This window comes from Saccostrea echinata, unplaced genomic scaffold (assembly GCF_033153115.1).
Source record: "Saccostrea echinata isolate AGI-Se365-2 ecotype Australia unplaced genomic scaffold, CSIRO_AGI_Sech_v1 ptg000033l, whole genome shotgun sequence".
In the NCBI taxonomy this organism is placed as follows: domain Eukaryota; kingdom Metazoa; phylum Mollusca; class Bivalvia; order Ostreida; family Ostreidae; genus Saccostrea; species Saccostrea echinata.
In genome coordinates, this window is record NW_026889782.1 from 17131588 (window position 1) to 17149299 (window position 17712).

At 34.1% G+C, this 17712-nt stretch overlaps 2 protein-coding genes across 2 annotated transcripts in view; one reads left to right on the forward strand and one right to left on the reverse strand.

Annotated features, from left to right (window-relative positions):
- The window catches only part of LOC133198208 (uncharacterized), a 58081-nt gene extending 44837 nt beyond the window's left edge, over positions 1–13244 (reverse strand). The window contains exons 1-2 of the mRNA XM_061334333.1: positions 12557–13244; positions 11669–12290 (exon numbers count right to left, since the gene is read on the reverse strand). Coding sequence (XP_061190317.1) covers positions 11669–12290; positions 12557–13244 — 1310 coding nt within the window. The remainder of the gene's footprint in view (positions 1–11668; positions 12291–12556) is intronic.
- A 252-nt stretch (positions 13245–13496) lies between these two features.
- LOC133198713 (uncharacterized protein KIAA1143 homolog) lies at positions 13497–17355 on the forward strand. Its single transcript, XM_061334734.1, has 3 exons — positions 13497–13622; positions 15753–15882; positions 16368–17355. The coding sequence occupies exons 1-3, from the start codon at positions 13518–13520 to the stop codon at positions 16550–16552; spliced, it is 420 nt and encodes a 139-aa protein (XP_061190718.1). The 5' UTR covers positions 13497–13517; the 3' UTR covers positions 16553–17355.
- Positions 17356–17712: the final 357 nt, after the last annotated feature.

The following is a 17712-nucleotide window of genomic DNA, read 5'->3' on the forward strand; positions in this document are numbered from 1 at the left end:
CCTGTGGATTTTGCATTGTTTCCATACCTATTGCTTTACTGTGTAGACATAGATTTTAAGATCTCACTAATATTTGATATGCAACAATACAATAAAGTAACATGACTTGCTAGAGTTATTCAATTTTAAAGTAGGGAAAAGACAGGTAAATGATAGAACTGAAAGGTATTTATAGCTGTGAAAAGCTCAGCAGGTTTGGAATCAGGTTTTCACATCACCTAACATCAAAAAACATCAAATGCTTGCTCCATGAATTCTTTGACTGCACCATGTGCACAGTAAAAATCGTATATTTTCAAAATTTTAGTAAATGAACCTGATTTTTTAAATACTAGATAAAAAAATATAAGAATTTAATCAGATAAATGTCATTTTTCAGAGTGCACAGTAAATTTTCCGTAAATCAATGTGTCCGCAAACTTTTCTAACAATCTTCGTTCATGTACATGCCCTTAGCACTGAAGTCATTTGAAATACTGTATACAGGGAAATTTTCGCCCCCGTTTTATTTTCGCCCCTTTCACCCTACCCTCATTTGGGCAAATTTAAGACGGGGCGAATTCAAAGAATACAATATAATTTCTTAAACAAAACTATGAGTGGGTGAATTTAAAACGGGGCAAAATTGTTTGCAAGTGTGAAAGGGCAAAAATAAAATGGGGCGAAAATAACCCTGTATACAGTATGCACATATGTTAACACTTGTTGTTGTATATGCCAAAATAGCAGCTCTCTCTAAATTATTTTCTAAAAATACATATATTACAAGTTCTTTATGTATTAAGGCCTGATGTGTCCATAATCCTAGATGGAAGGACTTTTATCCTTGTGTGACTGATTAAATTTCACTATGCTGCTTATTCTTTGTCACCTCCAAACAGATGCTCTTCTGGCAAATATGGTCATGCTTGGTATCAAATTTCAGTTATCAGATGGCAGTCACACCTATCCAAAAGAAATTGAAATTCTCATTTAAAATAAAAAAAAAAAAACTGTACAACTTATAAATGATAAATAGCAATGTTAATTTTACTCGGACAGCTAAGTCGAACAGTCAGAGGCTTTAGTCAAATGAAAGTCGAGTACTCGTTGAAATTTAAATTAATTTTTCATGTCATTTTCCTTTTTGTCTTTAAGAGACTGCTAGCCTGTACAATATTTAAACTATGTTATAACCATTATACAACAAATTATTGAATCATTAACATTTATGTAGTAATAAATATATGTATCAAATGTATTTGATTTCAAATATAATATTTACTGCCAGTGTTTTTTTTTCAGGACTTTGGGACTGGGGGCTGGGGCCCTCAGAATTGGGAATTTCAGCATCAATTAGGCTAAATTGGGAATCTCACAGAAAGCCCAATCACTTAAAAAGCATTGTCAAAAAACTTTGTTTTTGTCTTTGTATTACTTTAAAAAACAATTGTTATAACTAATCAAGACTATTCTTGATATGAATTATCTAATTACTTGCATCAAGAACAATAGTGGTATGAATTATCTAATTATGAAGAAATCCAACGTGGCAGAGGATAGTTTTTTTTAATGCCAAACATGTGCCGAGGGGGTACACATATACATGCAATCCATAAAAACATGTACATGGGGAAAGTTTTCCAAGGGCTAATTAATTACACTTCATATGCTCGTGGCTCACAAATTATGTCAACAAATTACATGTAATCTGTCCATTAGAGTGCACATGTACCAAAAATGCACCTGGGGACTCCCCAAATTTTGGCTTGTTTTTCCAAGATTTGGGCCTCAGTCGCACCCATACATTACCCACCCCCAGGCCCGAGCGAGCAGGATTAAACACCCAGTAGTCTGTAAATCAATGCATGTCCTAATGAAAATTCACCAATTGATATGGGGCCATTCACCTTCCCTCTGAGATACACACCTTCTTCTAAGGCCTACTGCTTTTCAGCTGAATTTCCTCTTCAACTGACCACGTGTCTTAGTTTCGCATTTACAACTCTGTATATGATAAGCGTCATAGTGACACCTACATGTTGCACATCACTTTTTTCAGCAAGCACTCTGCTACACTGCAAATGTGTCCCATAATTATTCTTATCATTTTTCTACATAAAATATCACATCAAACACGGGATATCTCAGTTTTTAAAGAAATTTGACCGGGTCTTTAGTACGAAACTATCCGCTGCCACCTTTAACTTTCAAAGTTTGCTTTTCAATTAAAACAACTTTCCATATTTAGAAAGTGCAATCAATTCTGAGTAAAAATATACTAAATATGTCTTATTTCAATGAAAAATAAAAAAGTTAGAGGCAAATAAGTGACCCCACCAATTGACGGTCAACCACCTTAACCCCATATTCTTTGTGTTACTTCAAAAATGACCAACTCCTACAATCCAAAAGAAACTATTTCTTATCAAAACAGTGTTTAATGGTAACTTTGATCAATTTCAAATGCAGCTACATATAAAAAATTCAATAAGAATTACATGCCTTGATGAAATGTACTCACTTGTACAGTCCCTGAAACGTTCTACTTTCCCACTTGAACGGTGAGCGAACGCTGAACGAACGGTGAACGAACGCTGAACGAACGCAGAGCGAACGGTGAGTGAACGATGTGTGAACGCTGAACGCAACTTGGTGAACGATGTGTGAACGGTGAACGGTGAGCGAACGCAGAACGCGAACGGAGCGCAAACGCGAACGCAAAGTGAACGGTGAACGAACGGTGAACGCAAGATGAACGATATATTCGGAATGCCTCTGATCTTTTCCTTGCATTGAAACTATTTTATTGTATTATAATGTCAGGTGCCAAAAAAAAAAAAATAAATAAATAAATAAATAAGTAAACCAATAAATGAATGAATAAATAAGTAAATAAAATAAATTCTCCAAAATTGTCCTAAGAAAGACGATTCATGCACATTAAGTTTTTAATCACACGATTTTTAACGCATTAAAACATTGCAATTGTTGCCGAACACTGAAGTATAAAAGATATTTTTTTAGTTGGAAAATAAAAATGTTTATTCTTATTTGATAACAAATCAGAGAAAACTTCTGACTTATAGAATTAATTAAAGCGATTGTAACATCCATTCATATATGTATCTCCGTGTCAAGGCGATTTAATGTAAAGTACTAAAAAAAATTAATTACAAAGGTCAGTGGACGTTTTGCATTTATACGCTCGTATTTTAAATGTTTAATACAATAATATATTATGTGTCATTTCTATTTTTCATGATGATTTATTGAGCCGACTTCTACATGTATCTGTAGATGGCCGTGATTATACTCAGACAAGATAATACAAAGATACATATTCATATTATTTGTTATAAATTCAATTTTCAGAACTTGATATTTAAGTAATATGCTGTTATAATTTTTATCAAACAGACAAATGAGAGAGAGAGAGAGAGAGAGAGAGAGAGAGAGAGAGAGAGAGAGATTCCGTTTCAGCCCCCCCTTCCTTTCAGGCTTCACTAAATGTTTGCACCTATATCAAACAATAACTCTGATATTTTTTTCTAAATATATTAGACAGTGAAAGTAACTTTTTTTTATCAACAAATCATATCCATCTGTTTGACAGTATTACTCGTTTTTATTTTCCTGCTTCAAGTTCACACGAAGTCCACGTGCTTGTCCTGTCAATCAAAATCATTCGACACTGTGCAGGTGTGAAAATTTCGTCACATCGAAGACGAAGTGCGAGTATTTCCAACAAGTTATAACATTTATTTTTATCATTTCTAGATTTGATACCAACATTTGAATAATTAGTGAATAAAATATATTGGGCATTAACACTTGAATTTGAAACATACCCTCTGCCAATTTCAAATACCACCGCCGACACGTGTACATTTTGAACTACTATTGTTTTGTGACTTTTTTAGATGCATGTTTGTTTTGAGACTGAAATTTTTGTTCTAAAAAAGACCTTAACTTTTTTTTAACAGGTTAATTAAAATTTTCTGGAAATACAGTACTGACTAAGTAACAGATTTAGGGGAAAGGGGGGGGGGGGTATTACTTATATCGAATGGCAAACATATAAAGTTACGGTGAAGAAAGATTTTTTCTCTATAACTATAGACTTTACATACATGTATTATAGTAGCGAATATTCTGTAGTGCATTACATTTTAAATAAATATTTCCTTTAAACACACTATCAATTGAATTCGCTAAAAAGATAATAAATTTACAGGATATCCTCAGTACTATGTATAACTCTCAGAACTAATTCTATCATATTTGCTGTAGGAATTGAATAAAAAAACGCGTTAGAAATAAATATTTTTGTAATTTTGCTGCGTAATTATTTGACTTGGATAATTATATCTCCATTAACGATTTGTCGTCTTTTACAAAACATCAAAATGTTGCAGTGCTTGAAGTATTTGCACATTGGCCTTAGTTAAATTTAATATTTCAGCATCGTTCTACATAGGTACAGGATGTGCTTATAACAACATTTTTTTTCCAGAGTAATTTAATAAATAACCTAATAGCTAAGTTAGAATAATAAAAATATATATCTTAGATTTTTCCCCCATGAAATAATGATTCTTCAAACACGATATGTTAGTATTAAATTAAAAAATCTGTAACTCCTTACCTACAAAAAGATAAGTCCTTTCACTTGGGAGTTCCGAATGGCAATGACAACTGAACGATAGGTGAACGCTGAACGCAAGGTGAACGCAAAGTGAACGGAACGAAGAGCGAACGCTGAACGCTTTGTGAACGGTGAACGCGAGCGCACGGTGAACGGTGAACGCAAAACTGTGAACGGAGAGCGAACGGTGAACGCACGGTGAACGAACGGTGAACGCACGCTGAACGAACGGTGAACGAACGGTGAGCGAACGGAAAAATGGGAAAGTAGAACGTTTCAGGGACTGTAACACATACTCTCCTATTTTTAATGTTGTGAGAAATCCCATTTTACCACTTAATTGCTTGAATTTATACATGTATAGCTTGTTTGCAAAAAGAAAACCTAATCTGTTTTTCAGGATATTTATTGTAATATACAAAAACCCCTCTTGCATCAAAGGTTCAAGAAGAAGTGTCCTGGAAATTGCAGTTATCTACCCTACCCCTCCAACCATTACCTGATTCTATTGAAAATTTACTGTGGAGATCTGATTTTCCTGACTGTCCTTTTTCTGAGTATAATACATTCAATTTCAACATATCTGAATGATCAAATACATGCATTTGATTCCCCTGAATATTTAAAGTGATCATACTGTCCTTACTTGGCATTTGTGAGTAAATTTCAGGTGCTTAGTAGAATCCAATAATTACATGAAAATGTAGATATTTTTTGATATTTTTTTTTTATTAAATATGCAAAAAGACCATCTGTTTTGTTTTAACTTAAAGAAAAATATATAATCAATATGAAAATAATGAAAAGTTTAAGTTCTATCACATTATGGAAGACAAATGAGGGGGAAAATGAAGGGGAGAGGGGTATTTTTTTATGTAATCATCAATAGTAAAATGGGTCTAATTTGAAAAAAAATTAAAGCACAGCAATCTTTGAATAGATGTGGTTCTGTGAACTGATATTTTTGCATACTGACTCATTCTTTCTTTCAAAATAATGATATTTAGTGAAATACATGTAAAATAGAGTAAGTTTATGTAATTTCAGTGATATCGCAATAATTAAGCCCCTTTAATTTTAATTAATACTAAGTAATTGCATCAAAATTTGATAAAATATATGTGTCAGTGCCCAAAGTATTATTTTCAAACAAATGAATTTTTCTCAGAAAAAAATTGCCTTACTCTGTTAAGATTTGTTATGCTGATGCTTCAAACTCTTTGAAAATGTGTACTGGGAAAGGTTTACCCCCCTTATGTTTAGGTCTCTCTACCTAAATGAATAAGAGTCAAATTAAAAAAATATGGTGAGTTTTGAAAATGGTATACATCAATAAACTTATTTAGAGAAGAATTAGACTAAATTACATATTTCTGAAAATTGGTGTTTTCTTGAACTTTCAAAGTTTGCTTTTCAATTAAAACAACTTTCCATATTTAGAAAGTGCAATCAATTCTGAGTAAAAATATACTAAATATGTCTTATTTCAATGAAAAATAAAAAAGTTAGAGGCAAATAAGTGACCCCACTAATTGACAGTCAACCACCTTAACCCCATATTCTTTGTGTTACTTCAAAAATGACAATCCAAAAGAAACTATTTCTTATCAAAACAGTGTTTAATGGTAACTTTGGTCAATATGATTGAATGATAGTCGAGTACTTGAATATTCATTGACATTAGTGTTGTACCGATAATCAGAAAACATCGATTGTCGACGAAAAAATGCTACCGATTCTGATGATCGATTATAATTTTTCATAATCGATCATTGGAAACATACTTCTAATACAATACATTCCGGAATCATCCATTTCTGGTTTAGAATTTATTTCTTCTTAATGAAAGAAAATGGCGTCTGCATCTGATACTTGCCAACTAGCATGAAGCAGAGGTGATTAAGAACCGAAAAGTGCATATATATGGCCTAAAAAAATTATGTGTGTTTCCTGTAACCCGACCAACCCATTCAATTTACCCCCAGGTAGATTTTTTTCTGCCAAATCTGTGTTTGCTCTTTGGTTTGATCAATCAGCTGATTCTTTTTATTCAAAAAATATTAATTGTATCTTTAATTTGAGATATAAAATATGCAACTTAGTCAACATTTACCTTAAATATAAAGAGTAATTAATTCCCCCACAACTTTTTGAGGTTCGTTTTCTGCCGCTAGTCAGCCATGTTGGGTGTCCACTGTAAATGTAACACCTGGATAATTCAGTCTTGGGATGTTTGACCCCATTATTCATAAGCAAAAACAAAAACAAACAAACAAACAAAAAAAAAAGAAAAAAAATTCCCGACCTACTGACCCTTGATTTTTTGGGAATGTTACAGGAAATGAACACAATTTTTTTAGGCCTAGAAAGTGTTTGTTTGTTTGTTTGTATGTTGTTTAACGTCCCTCTCGAGAATTTTTCACTCATATGGAGACACCACCACTTGCCGGTGGAGAGCTGCAAATTTTGTCCTATACTCGGCACTTATACGACCATTGAGCAGTGAGGGATCTTTTTCGTGCCAGCACCTAATGCAACACGGGACCTCGGTTTATATGGTCTCATCCGAAGGACCGGTCTCCACTTCCCACAGTGGGATTCGAACCCGCGACGTAAGGGTCAACACCTTACTCTGCGACTCTAGAGCAGACGCTCTAACCACTGTGCCACGCGGGTGATGCCTAGAAAGTGTAAAAGAAGCAAAACAAAGAAAATAATGTATTATATATTTTACATATTCATGTTAAAGAAATACTATGAAATAATTGTAATAGTCTGCTTTTTGTATACAAAACTATGAAATCTGATTATAATCGGTAAAATTGCATCAGAAGCAGTAACCGATTCCAATCGATGATCGGTTATGAAAATTAACCGATGTCCCATCACTAATTGACATCCCTAATGAAACCATCAAACAGAGTTCAAAGATATCACATTTTCCGTGTATTATTTGTAAAAAGTACTGACTATTAAATAGATGTTTACATGCAGTCAATTTTGAGTATGTAATTAAAAAATATAATATATACATGTACAGGGATTAAATAGGAGTTTTTTTCATGATTTCACAAAGGAAATGCACATAACTTATACATGTAAAAAAATTATTAGGAATGGCAATGGTCAACTGGGTAACCATCTAATCAGTCAGAAATATAAATAGTAACTGGTTTAGTATGGGATGACGGGTTATGATTTTCATAACCAGTTAGTCGGTATTTTCTGTATAATATGTAATTTTTAAATAATATACCAGTATACATATTTTTAAAAAAAAAAAAATTACCACTTAGATCATGTAGATAGAATGTGTAAAACTAGTCTCATTCAAGCAGATGCTCGAATGTGTTCATAAACTCCTGCTCGTTGGAGTTTATGGAGACAGACAAGCATCTGCTTGAACGAGATTTGCTTAAAGCTGAAAAGTTGCAATCGACTACTTGAATAATTCACAATATACAGCCACTGTGAAAACAAATCCCCATTATTTTGTCTTTACAGTAAAACTTGCTAATAAGTGCCAGGGACAAATAATTTTGATTCATTATAAATGTATTCATTTTTCAGTTTAGTTTTCAGTATGTTTTAAAACCACAGGGAATGAAAATCACTTAACTATACGCTTCAATTCCTTATTTAAGTCTGTTCACAGTAAGCGTGTTTTACTGTATAACCCAAATACCATTCTAAGTTTACATACCCCAATCATAAAAAAATTCTGTTTTCTAATTTCAAGAACTAATTTTTTACTAAACAATGTTTTACATGGTAATTAATCTAGTTCATTATCTGTAATGGTAGCCTAGTTGTAGGGCATTCATTTTGTAATCAGGAGGCCTGGATTTGATTCTCATTTGCTGTGTCAAACCTAAGACATAAACATATAGGTTGTGAAGGTTCCTTCACCAAGCGCCCAGCATTAGAATGAAAGTCAAAGGTTTTTCAGATGAGACCGTAAAAACCTCACAGTAGATTTTGGGACAATAAAGAACCCTCACTGCTCAATGGGTCTTAGTGCCAAGTATTAGGGTCTATGTTTGAAGCCCTTCACCAGTATGTGGTAATGTCTCAATATGAGAGAAAAATTCTCAAGTAAGATGTAAAAAAACATACAATCAATCAAGTGTCAGTAAGAAGCTGATCCTTACGTCGCAGGTTCGAATCCCACAGCTGGATGTGGAGATAGGTTCCTCGGATGAAACCGTATAAACCGAGGTTCTGTGTCACAGAAGGTGCTGGCACGAAAAAGATCCCTCACTTCCCAAAGGCCATAAGTGTCAAGTACAGGTCTATATTTGCAGGCCTCCACCAGCAAGTGGTGGCATAATAATATGACTAAAAAAATTTGAAGGGGCAATAAACAAAACACAAACCATCCTGCAGACTTATCACAGAAATAATTCAAACTTTTATGTATAAATATATTTCCAAATTTCTTTTGCAATTTAACTGAGTGACATTTTTGAGATTTTCCAATAATAATACACATTTACTAACTGGGTTCGAGGGCAACATGTGTTTTGTCAGACCCAAGAACCAGACTGTTTGCCTGAGGCCATTAGGCCGAAGGGAAACAGTTTGGTTCAAGGGGTCAGCAAATTGCATTTTACCCCGAGAACATGGTCATTAAATGTTTTGTTATATCTTTTATTTTCTTTTTTTGTTTGACATACATGTATTTTGTAGTGGCTTCCGTAATGTAAATTTCCTTTACCAGCACTGAGGTAAAACTCTGTCAATTCCGTAACTTTCGAACACCAACGAATGCAAATGAGATTTAACTAATCCCATGCATACTGTAATATGTAAGCAGTCCAATGATCTCATCGACAGGTTCAATATCTCACTTTGCAGTTCAACATAGATTTTTTATGACCGCTCATAAAACATTGGAAATGTTAGACATTTTAAGTGTACACTAGCTGGTATAGGAACAAATTTTTAAAGGTATAACAAATTATAATATTAATATAGGCCCTGGTTATAACAGCTATTCATACTTGTTGAAGAATATATAACAATAATTATCATGTTTATACATGTAGTATGTAAGATAGTGTATTGCTGAATTTTTGCATTTTTTGTTTCAATCAAAAAAGTAAGTCTTGGTGAAATTACATGCTCTCATGCATTTAAATATAAGTTAAAGCAATGGGGATTTGACAATGTCATGTCAGGGCTAACAGACAGAGACTGAACCATAAAATAGATAACATACATCAGTGTTTGTGCGTACATTTATACATTTGCTGGCATATACATGTAAACATCACTGCTGTAAGCAGCTGTTAAATTTTAGATAAGAAAAATTCTAACCTTCATTTCCAAGGTCCACGCCAATCATATATTAAAATGTCACCGTGAACTCTTTCATCACTCGCTACATTTATCACAGAAAACTCCGACACAAGACTGTTCATCGCTGTCAATGTGATCGTCAGAATTTCCTCGTAAACAATTTGCGCAGGAATATATATATCCCTTTAAAACTAAAGCTCCCTGTACGCAAACCAAGGATTTTTATGTGCTTCGTAGATGTGGATTAAATGTGCATGTCTATATACGGCTCGTACGTTAAGAAAATGTACAACTGTCAACTTCACATTTCTGTCTGTAATTCCGACTTGCATGGCTAAATGTACTTCCGGGGAGGTACTAAAGACTTGATATACTACAGACCTGATATTCGACCTGATGATTTTTCAAAAAATAAAATAATCAGATTGAGTGTTATACATGATTTATTTTTTAAAAATTATTGATTATGAAGCATTATGCTATACTAAACTACACTTTTTTGAAATATTTGCCAACAAAGCATCAGATCAAATCATGTTTTTCGTATATCGGGTCTTTAGTGTCTTCTTCCCACAATGCCGCTCGTGATTGTTTACATCCAGGTTACAAACAGGCCCCGATTAAGACTTTTTCTATACGGATGCATTAGTAAATGTTGATTTACATTTACTTGTGTAAATAACTTGCATTTATAAACGATTTAAATAAAAGAAAACAGAGAAATCGAATCAAAACAATTTATTTAAAACACAACAACTATCTAAAACGTACAAGCATGTGTTACGATGCCTTAAAAGGGCGTGGGTTTGTAGACAACTTGTTCCTGTACGATTCTCGAATAATTATTATATAAAATAGAATAAAATATAGCACGGAGCTTGTTTCTCTTTATATCACATGACAAGATTTAATATGTTAGAAATTATGTCATTCAAACTTTTTCATAATATTTTAATATTTTTAGCTATCCAAAAAATATTTTTATGACCTGCTGTCCCCTGAATATAGGGGCCAGCCCCTTTTTCTTGATGTTATCTGAAAGCTCTCGTAATTACACACAACTTTTATTCTATATGTCTTACCAAATTTCTATCAGTTTAAAAGTTATTAAACAAAAAGCAGCAAAATTTCATGGAAAAATAATTCTTAAAACTTGCCGTCACATAGCTTCCGAACTTAAAAAAAATAGCCTACAATTTTAATGTTCTGCGCATCTGCAATGTATTAGTTACAAGTTCTCCAATTTTCATGCAAATATCATGTGTCGTTATTGAGAATTCTACTGGACAAGAGACCCTCCAAATATCGATTTAAGGGCAATAACTCATGAACGGAGGTATATATCAAAAATTTGAAAAAACCGTTTTTAGGCAATAATAAATTGTATCTACCCTGAAAGTTTCATAGCAATTGGACAAAAGGTCTCCGAGAAATCGCCTGCTGAAAATCGGCGGGAAAAAAAAAATAAAATAATAATAAGAAACAGTAGAATAACAGAAGGGTCTTCCGAAGGAAGCTCGGAAGACCCTAATAAGAAACAGAGTAAAAACAATATGTTCCCCAACTTCGTTTGGGGAACATAATAAGAAACAGAGTAAAAACAATATGTTCCCAAACTTCGTTTGGGGAACATAATTACCCTCATGGAGAGTACTAGTCAGTAAAACAGAAACAACTAATTTGAGCCTCTAGCACTTATTGAGCAATAGTTGTGTGTTAGTGGAGCGTCTATCTACATACCTTTCCAGAGGACAAAAGCCCTTGCTCATACAGTAAACTTCATGCACCTCAACTAGATGTTTGGCTATCTCGCTGTCAGGAAGCCAGTTAAATCGTCCAATCAGCTGCTTCCAGGCAATAGCTGCTTCTCCAATCAAAATATTTCTATACTCATTCCTGATAGGGATACCTGTCTCATAATGACAATTCACACAAGAGTCTTGGTGACCCAGATCAGATGAAGCTGGTGCATCATTTCTGAACGTTTTCATTGGAGGGTTTTTGCACTGAATGTCTGGTTCCTCACATTTCTTGTTTGCTATTAATGTAGAACTGTTAACTGATTGGTCAATTTCACAGCCAACGATTGCTGACATTACACAAGGCTCCTCTGGCTGGATGTCAAGTGTTGGGATATAGGTGGCCCTTATACAACTATTGCTATATTTCTTGCTAAGTTTGGCTTCCGCACTCAAATTCATCATTAGTGCAGACAACGTATTTTTTCCCAATGCTGAATTTTCATACCATATCGAATCAGAATGGTAGCAGATTCTTCTTGGTCGCTGCCAAAAGTAGGGGTTTATTGGGTTCAATTTCATCAAATATTTCTTGAAAGATGCCACTGGGCACATGGGATCACCTGAAAAACCAAGGGAACATTATCATGTTACTAAAAATAGAAACTTCCCAAATCCCTAAATGCTTCTCGTTCATGAATTCCATAGATATCTTTTTTTAAAATCTCAAAAAGGTTCAGTTTAAGTTTATAGAGTGAACGTTATCAATACATTTCTTGAAAATCACTCCTATAATCTGTATGACCCTATCATATTAAAGATATAGAACATTCTATCCATCCCATTGCCCAGGATCTATTACGAATCCTAGTGTTAAACCTGCACCCACCTGGGTGGTCATACATTCTGACTGGCATGATTGTTTTCCCCTGTTTATCCCGACTTTTCTTTTTTGTGTATCTCTCTTTAACAGTCACATATTCCCTCCCAGATGCATCCCTGCAGAATGTGAAATCATCTTTTCGTACTCTCCTCAAGTGCTCGCGGCCTCTATCACAGAAATAGTAAATAAACTCAAAAATAGTCTTTTGCTGGAGCCCTTTTGGGGTATCTGCTGAGAACACTGTTTTATACAGTTTTGCTACGTCATCAGGATGAATAGAAATTCTCTGTTTAGGAAACTCCAAGCCCTCCTTCTTCAGTTTAGTTAACACCTCCTTAAACATTTTATTGGAAGTTGAATAATTTTCGTTACGGACAATATCTTCATTTCTTAACTCCAGAAAATGTTTCTGCAGACCGTAACGGATCGATATCACGGACGTCCCAGCATAATGCTGACCGTCAGCTTTCTTCATCTCCAGATAGAAATTTGTCAACAAATTGTTCAGTTGCTCTGAAGAGTAAGCCTCCTCTATGCTCTGATCCAGGTCCTTTTCGAGAAGATAGGCTCGGAATATTGAAAGCGATGTTCTGATACGTCTTTTAGTTGGAAGCATGGGGTCATTGTTGTCTACAATCAATACCTGAAACGTTTGATCGCCAGTCAGATCTACCTCTCCAGCTATAGCAGCCATATTGGTCCCTCGGTATCGTATCAATTTGTCACCCCACAAAATTGTTAACTAAATTTCTTCCCTTCAAGCATTATTTAACTCAAACTGTTGTCCAAACCTTATTCGTTTTTTTAAAGGGTTCTTTTAAAAATAAAAAAATATATATAGATAGCAATGTGCAAGTTAATTTATTCAGAGTGATGTGTGGGTCCTAACTGTTAAGGGTGTGAACTGTCTAATAACCGTTAAAATTTTATTAGCTAAGTTGTACAATAAACGTGATGATTGTTTACAATGCCGAAAGGAAAAATATCATATGTTAAAGACGATGAACCGGATTTCATTAAGAAATTTAAACAGAGGGTAGGCTACAAGGAAGGTCCAACTGTTGATACAAAGGTATGTACAATTAATTCTACAGTTCTGACTTAAAACAAAGTTGTTGTTTTTTTTTCATTTGTTGCGTCTCATTTCGAATTTCCTCAACAACAAAATTGTGTGTGTGCTTGGAGGGGGGGGGGGGGGCAAACCATGGCCAAAATGTACGATCCTCTCACATTCTGGAAAAAGCTATATGCGGACTCCGAACCGTGGCTTGAGACGAGGGGGGGGGGGGGGGTAGCGCATTGATTCCTGCAATAAATATATACTTCAACCAAAATATTTTTAAATTTATGACTCCAGTGGCCAAAATTAAATGATATCTGGGCGAGCTTGAAATCTTAAAAGTTATACCGTACATCTTCTTGCATACACTGCATATTCCAGCAGGTAAGCAGTTAAGGTACACTGATATATACAAGCTCTCATACATCTTGTATATATTAAAACCCAAGCACCCATGATTACAATGAGTCATTAGTCATCTTTTCTTCACCATTATTAAGGGCCAAGGATAGGAGTAAAAAATATTCTTTGAGCACAGGAATTTGAGAATCTGCAAACAAAATTCATGTGATGTCATTTTGATCAAGCGTTTTAGTTCAATACGGGGCTGACTTCATCACATTCAAGATTCTCAGGCAACTGAAGGTCTGTTTGCTGTGATTCATGCTATATAACAAAAAAAAGTGTACTTTTTTTTATCTGTATATGGTGTCAACTTAAGGTCAAAAGCCATAATAGTCTTCACAACTGGCCTTTCACAACGAAAGGTGTCAGTCAATGCATCAGCAAAAGAAAACAGAAAATATCAATTTCTCTCAAAAATGGTCTCAGTTAATAGCTTGAAAGTAAAATTGCATCTAATCAAGTATATCTGCAATTACTGGAGTTTCAACACTCAAATTGAGTTTACTCCATTAAGGGAAGAAGAAGAAGAATACACATACTGAGTGTGAATACTCTTACAAAAGAAAAAGTGGGGATCTTTCTGATACTTGCTGCAAATTAATTTTTAAATAGCAATACATTAAATTACATGATTTGTTGGTTTTTGGCATGAAGACACAGTAAAAAGAGAGAACAACAAAGAATAAACATAAAAGCGGTAAAAAAAACCCCAGGAAACTACTTTAATGGGTAAACAAGAAGATTAGAAACATTGACTTTTAAAGTTCAATCAATGCCTTACAATTTTACAGCCAATTGATTTTATCCTAAACATTGAAGAGCTCTATCACTGGATTTTGTAGTATAGTCTAGTTACTGTATTACAGTAACTAGTGCTAAGCTAAGGTGCAATCACTGCAGGGAATTTCCACTACATTTTGGGAATGGAGCCTGGGCCCTTGGAATTGGCAATTTAATGAAATTTTATCACTGATTAGGAAATTATGTCACATGATAATTTTCAAAAGATAAACACTAATGATGAATAAATCTGAGCTTTTATTTGATTGTTTAGAGCTTTTAATCAAAAAGTAGATAATCAACAAATCACTTCTTTAGAACAATGTGTCTTTATATTGTAGTAATTCTATTGATTTTTAACTCTGATTGTAACACATAGTTACTTCGCTGGGAAAAAGGAAGGGTTTTTGCAATTGGGAATGGGGCCTAAATTTGGCCCTACATGGGGGAGTGGAAAATCCCAGACCTGTGTCACTTAAAATAATGTGTATAAAACTAATATAATTTAAAAAGAAGCCTAATATGATCCACATCGCTCACCTGAGCACTTTGCAAGGAAAAAGCAGAAATCTGTTCTGTGTCAAAAAATTTAAATATATAGTGATTTCCCAATTTTTTTTTTTTGGGGGGGGGGGGGATTTGAACAAACGTGAATCTTCACTTACTGAGGCTAATCATAGCTTTCCTGTTCTTGAGATTTTTAAAGATATTGCTCTATATTTCAATATAAAACTTTGATCGACCATCCTATCTCCTCATTGGACTAACATTAGATATATCAAACATTCAAAAACATGAACAGGCTTCCATGTTTACTTTCGATGGATTCTGGTTAAGACCTGTGATAATAGAAATGTGAGAGAGTGATTTGATTGTGATGTACATTATGACCAGTAAAGGTTGATTATAAGTAAACATGGTAAAATCAGAGAATTTTTAAAAATATTTTCTGAACAGAGAGAGATCCCAAACTTTGATGATGATGATGAGGACAGGCCAGACAATGAAGATGAGAAGCCAGTGGTTGTACAGCTGAGAGAAGGGGATCTAAGTGCTGAGGAGGTGGAAAGACTGCAAAAGACTGAAGGTGTGTATATGATATCGTAAACCAACGTTTATTCATGTGTGAGAAATGCCTGCAACTGTAAAGCTACAGTCTCATCAGAGACTCCTATAAAGTAACCATACTGTTCCTGTGAAACATCACCATAAAAAATGAATGTAAAATGTTTACTGTCTAAATTAAATTCTGAAGCATTTAAATCTGAAGCAGGCTTGATTGATTATTCAGGTTAATGCAGTAATATACAATATACAGCAGAGCTTTTTTTTTCAAAGTCAAGACTACAAACCAAAGACTACAACACTACAATTTGGCTCAAATGAATGTTGTGGGTCAAAGGCATTTTGTTCTATTTCTTAAGTTAAGCCCTTATCATATGTGTACAATACATGTATATATGTCCATCATCTATTCCAGACCTTATTCCTGATATACATGCACAAGTCTATGTCTGCATTATCCTACATGTATATTGTTTAAGTAAATGTTGATGTGTTCTCTCTCCACAGAACCACCAGCTGATGGTAAAATCACATTTAAGAAGCCAGTGAAGAGGAGCGGGGAGGAGACAACAGAATTAAAAACTTCTACAAAGAAGAAGAAAGAAGAGAAAGGAGAGAAGAAGAAATCAGGGAAGGCTGTCAAGAACTCCACTCTGTTGTCATTTAATGAGGATGAAGAGGATGTCACATGATTTGTATGCCATAGGAGAATATCATGTGTGATGTGTGTGTCATATGGTGATGTCACATGATACATTTGTCATATATTGACTGTTCTCTTCATTATCAGTATTGTAATTCATCATATAAAAACATAACACTGCAGTAAGATCTGGTTCTGTACATTACACATCTGTAATCACATCTTGTCATATACATACATTCATTGTCTACTGTTCTTCATTAATGTTTATGGAATATATTTGTTCCGTAGAATAATATCAAATGAAACTAATCTTCATTAAATCTTATTGTTGAACCATATACAATGTAGAAATGTTTCATTGAATTGGTCTTTCTTTTAAGAGTTCTTAAGACAGAAAAAAAACAGCCATTAAAGTTATGGAATCATTCTTACACCAGGGTTGCATTGTATGTCAATTTTCTGGGGTTGCATCACTGTGTTGCTAGAGTGTGTCCAGACAGATTCTTTTTTTTTGGTACATTATTTTCTTTCCCAAAGGTCGTTTTGACGTTATTGGTTTTGGTAAACTTTTGTGATTTCAAATTTTCTAAAAGTTTCTTGGGGTTTTTAGTATCCAAATCTGATTTACATCACTTCTAAAATATATTGTTGTACAGTACTCCTGGAGTTTCTCACTCATTGCTGTTAATATTTTAGTCAGGAGAAAAGAAAGAGGCTTGGTAGAACATTTACTGGAATCCATCATGTATCTTTGTTTGTAAGGATCTTTATGAAGTTTAGGAATCCAGTATAGGTATGGTAATTCAAATTCATTTTGATTGTTGTGAATATTAAAAATATTTAAAATTGGTATATGATTTTGAAGAATTTCCTCCTTGGAAAAGGAGCTATGAGTATAAAGTTGGAATACCATTTGTAGAATTAAAACCCAGTTCTCCTAAAATTCAATTAAAATAACGAGCCTTATAAACAAAGACAATGTTGTTACCTGCTTTGTTAGCTGAGAGCAGTGCATACTGATCATGTAATCTAACTTATTCTTTTATCACTTCTGATATATTGAAGACAGAAGGATTGAGGGTTTTCATATTGCCCTTCAATCACTTAATGCGAGATTTTAACATTCATCTGATACTTTAATCCATTCTGACAAAGTGTCAAGGTACGTCTTCTTTTTCATATTTGGCCCATCGCGTGGCATAATTT

Coding starts and splice junctions, on each gene's coding strand:
- LOC133198713 (XM_061334734.1), top strand. CDS start 13,518: ATGCCGAAAGGAAAAATATCATATGTTAAAGACGATGAACCGGATTTC. Junction 13,623..15,752: donor GTCCAACTGTTGATACAAAG/GTATGTACAATT, acceptor TTTTCTGAACAG/AGAGAGATCCCAAACTTTGA. Junction 15,883..16,367: donor AAGACTGCAAAAGACTGAAG/GTGTGTATATGA, acceptor CTCTCTCCACAG/AACCACCAGCTGATGGTAAA.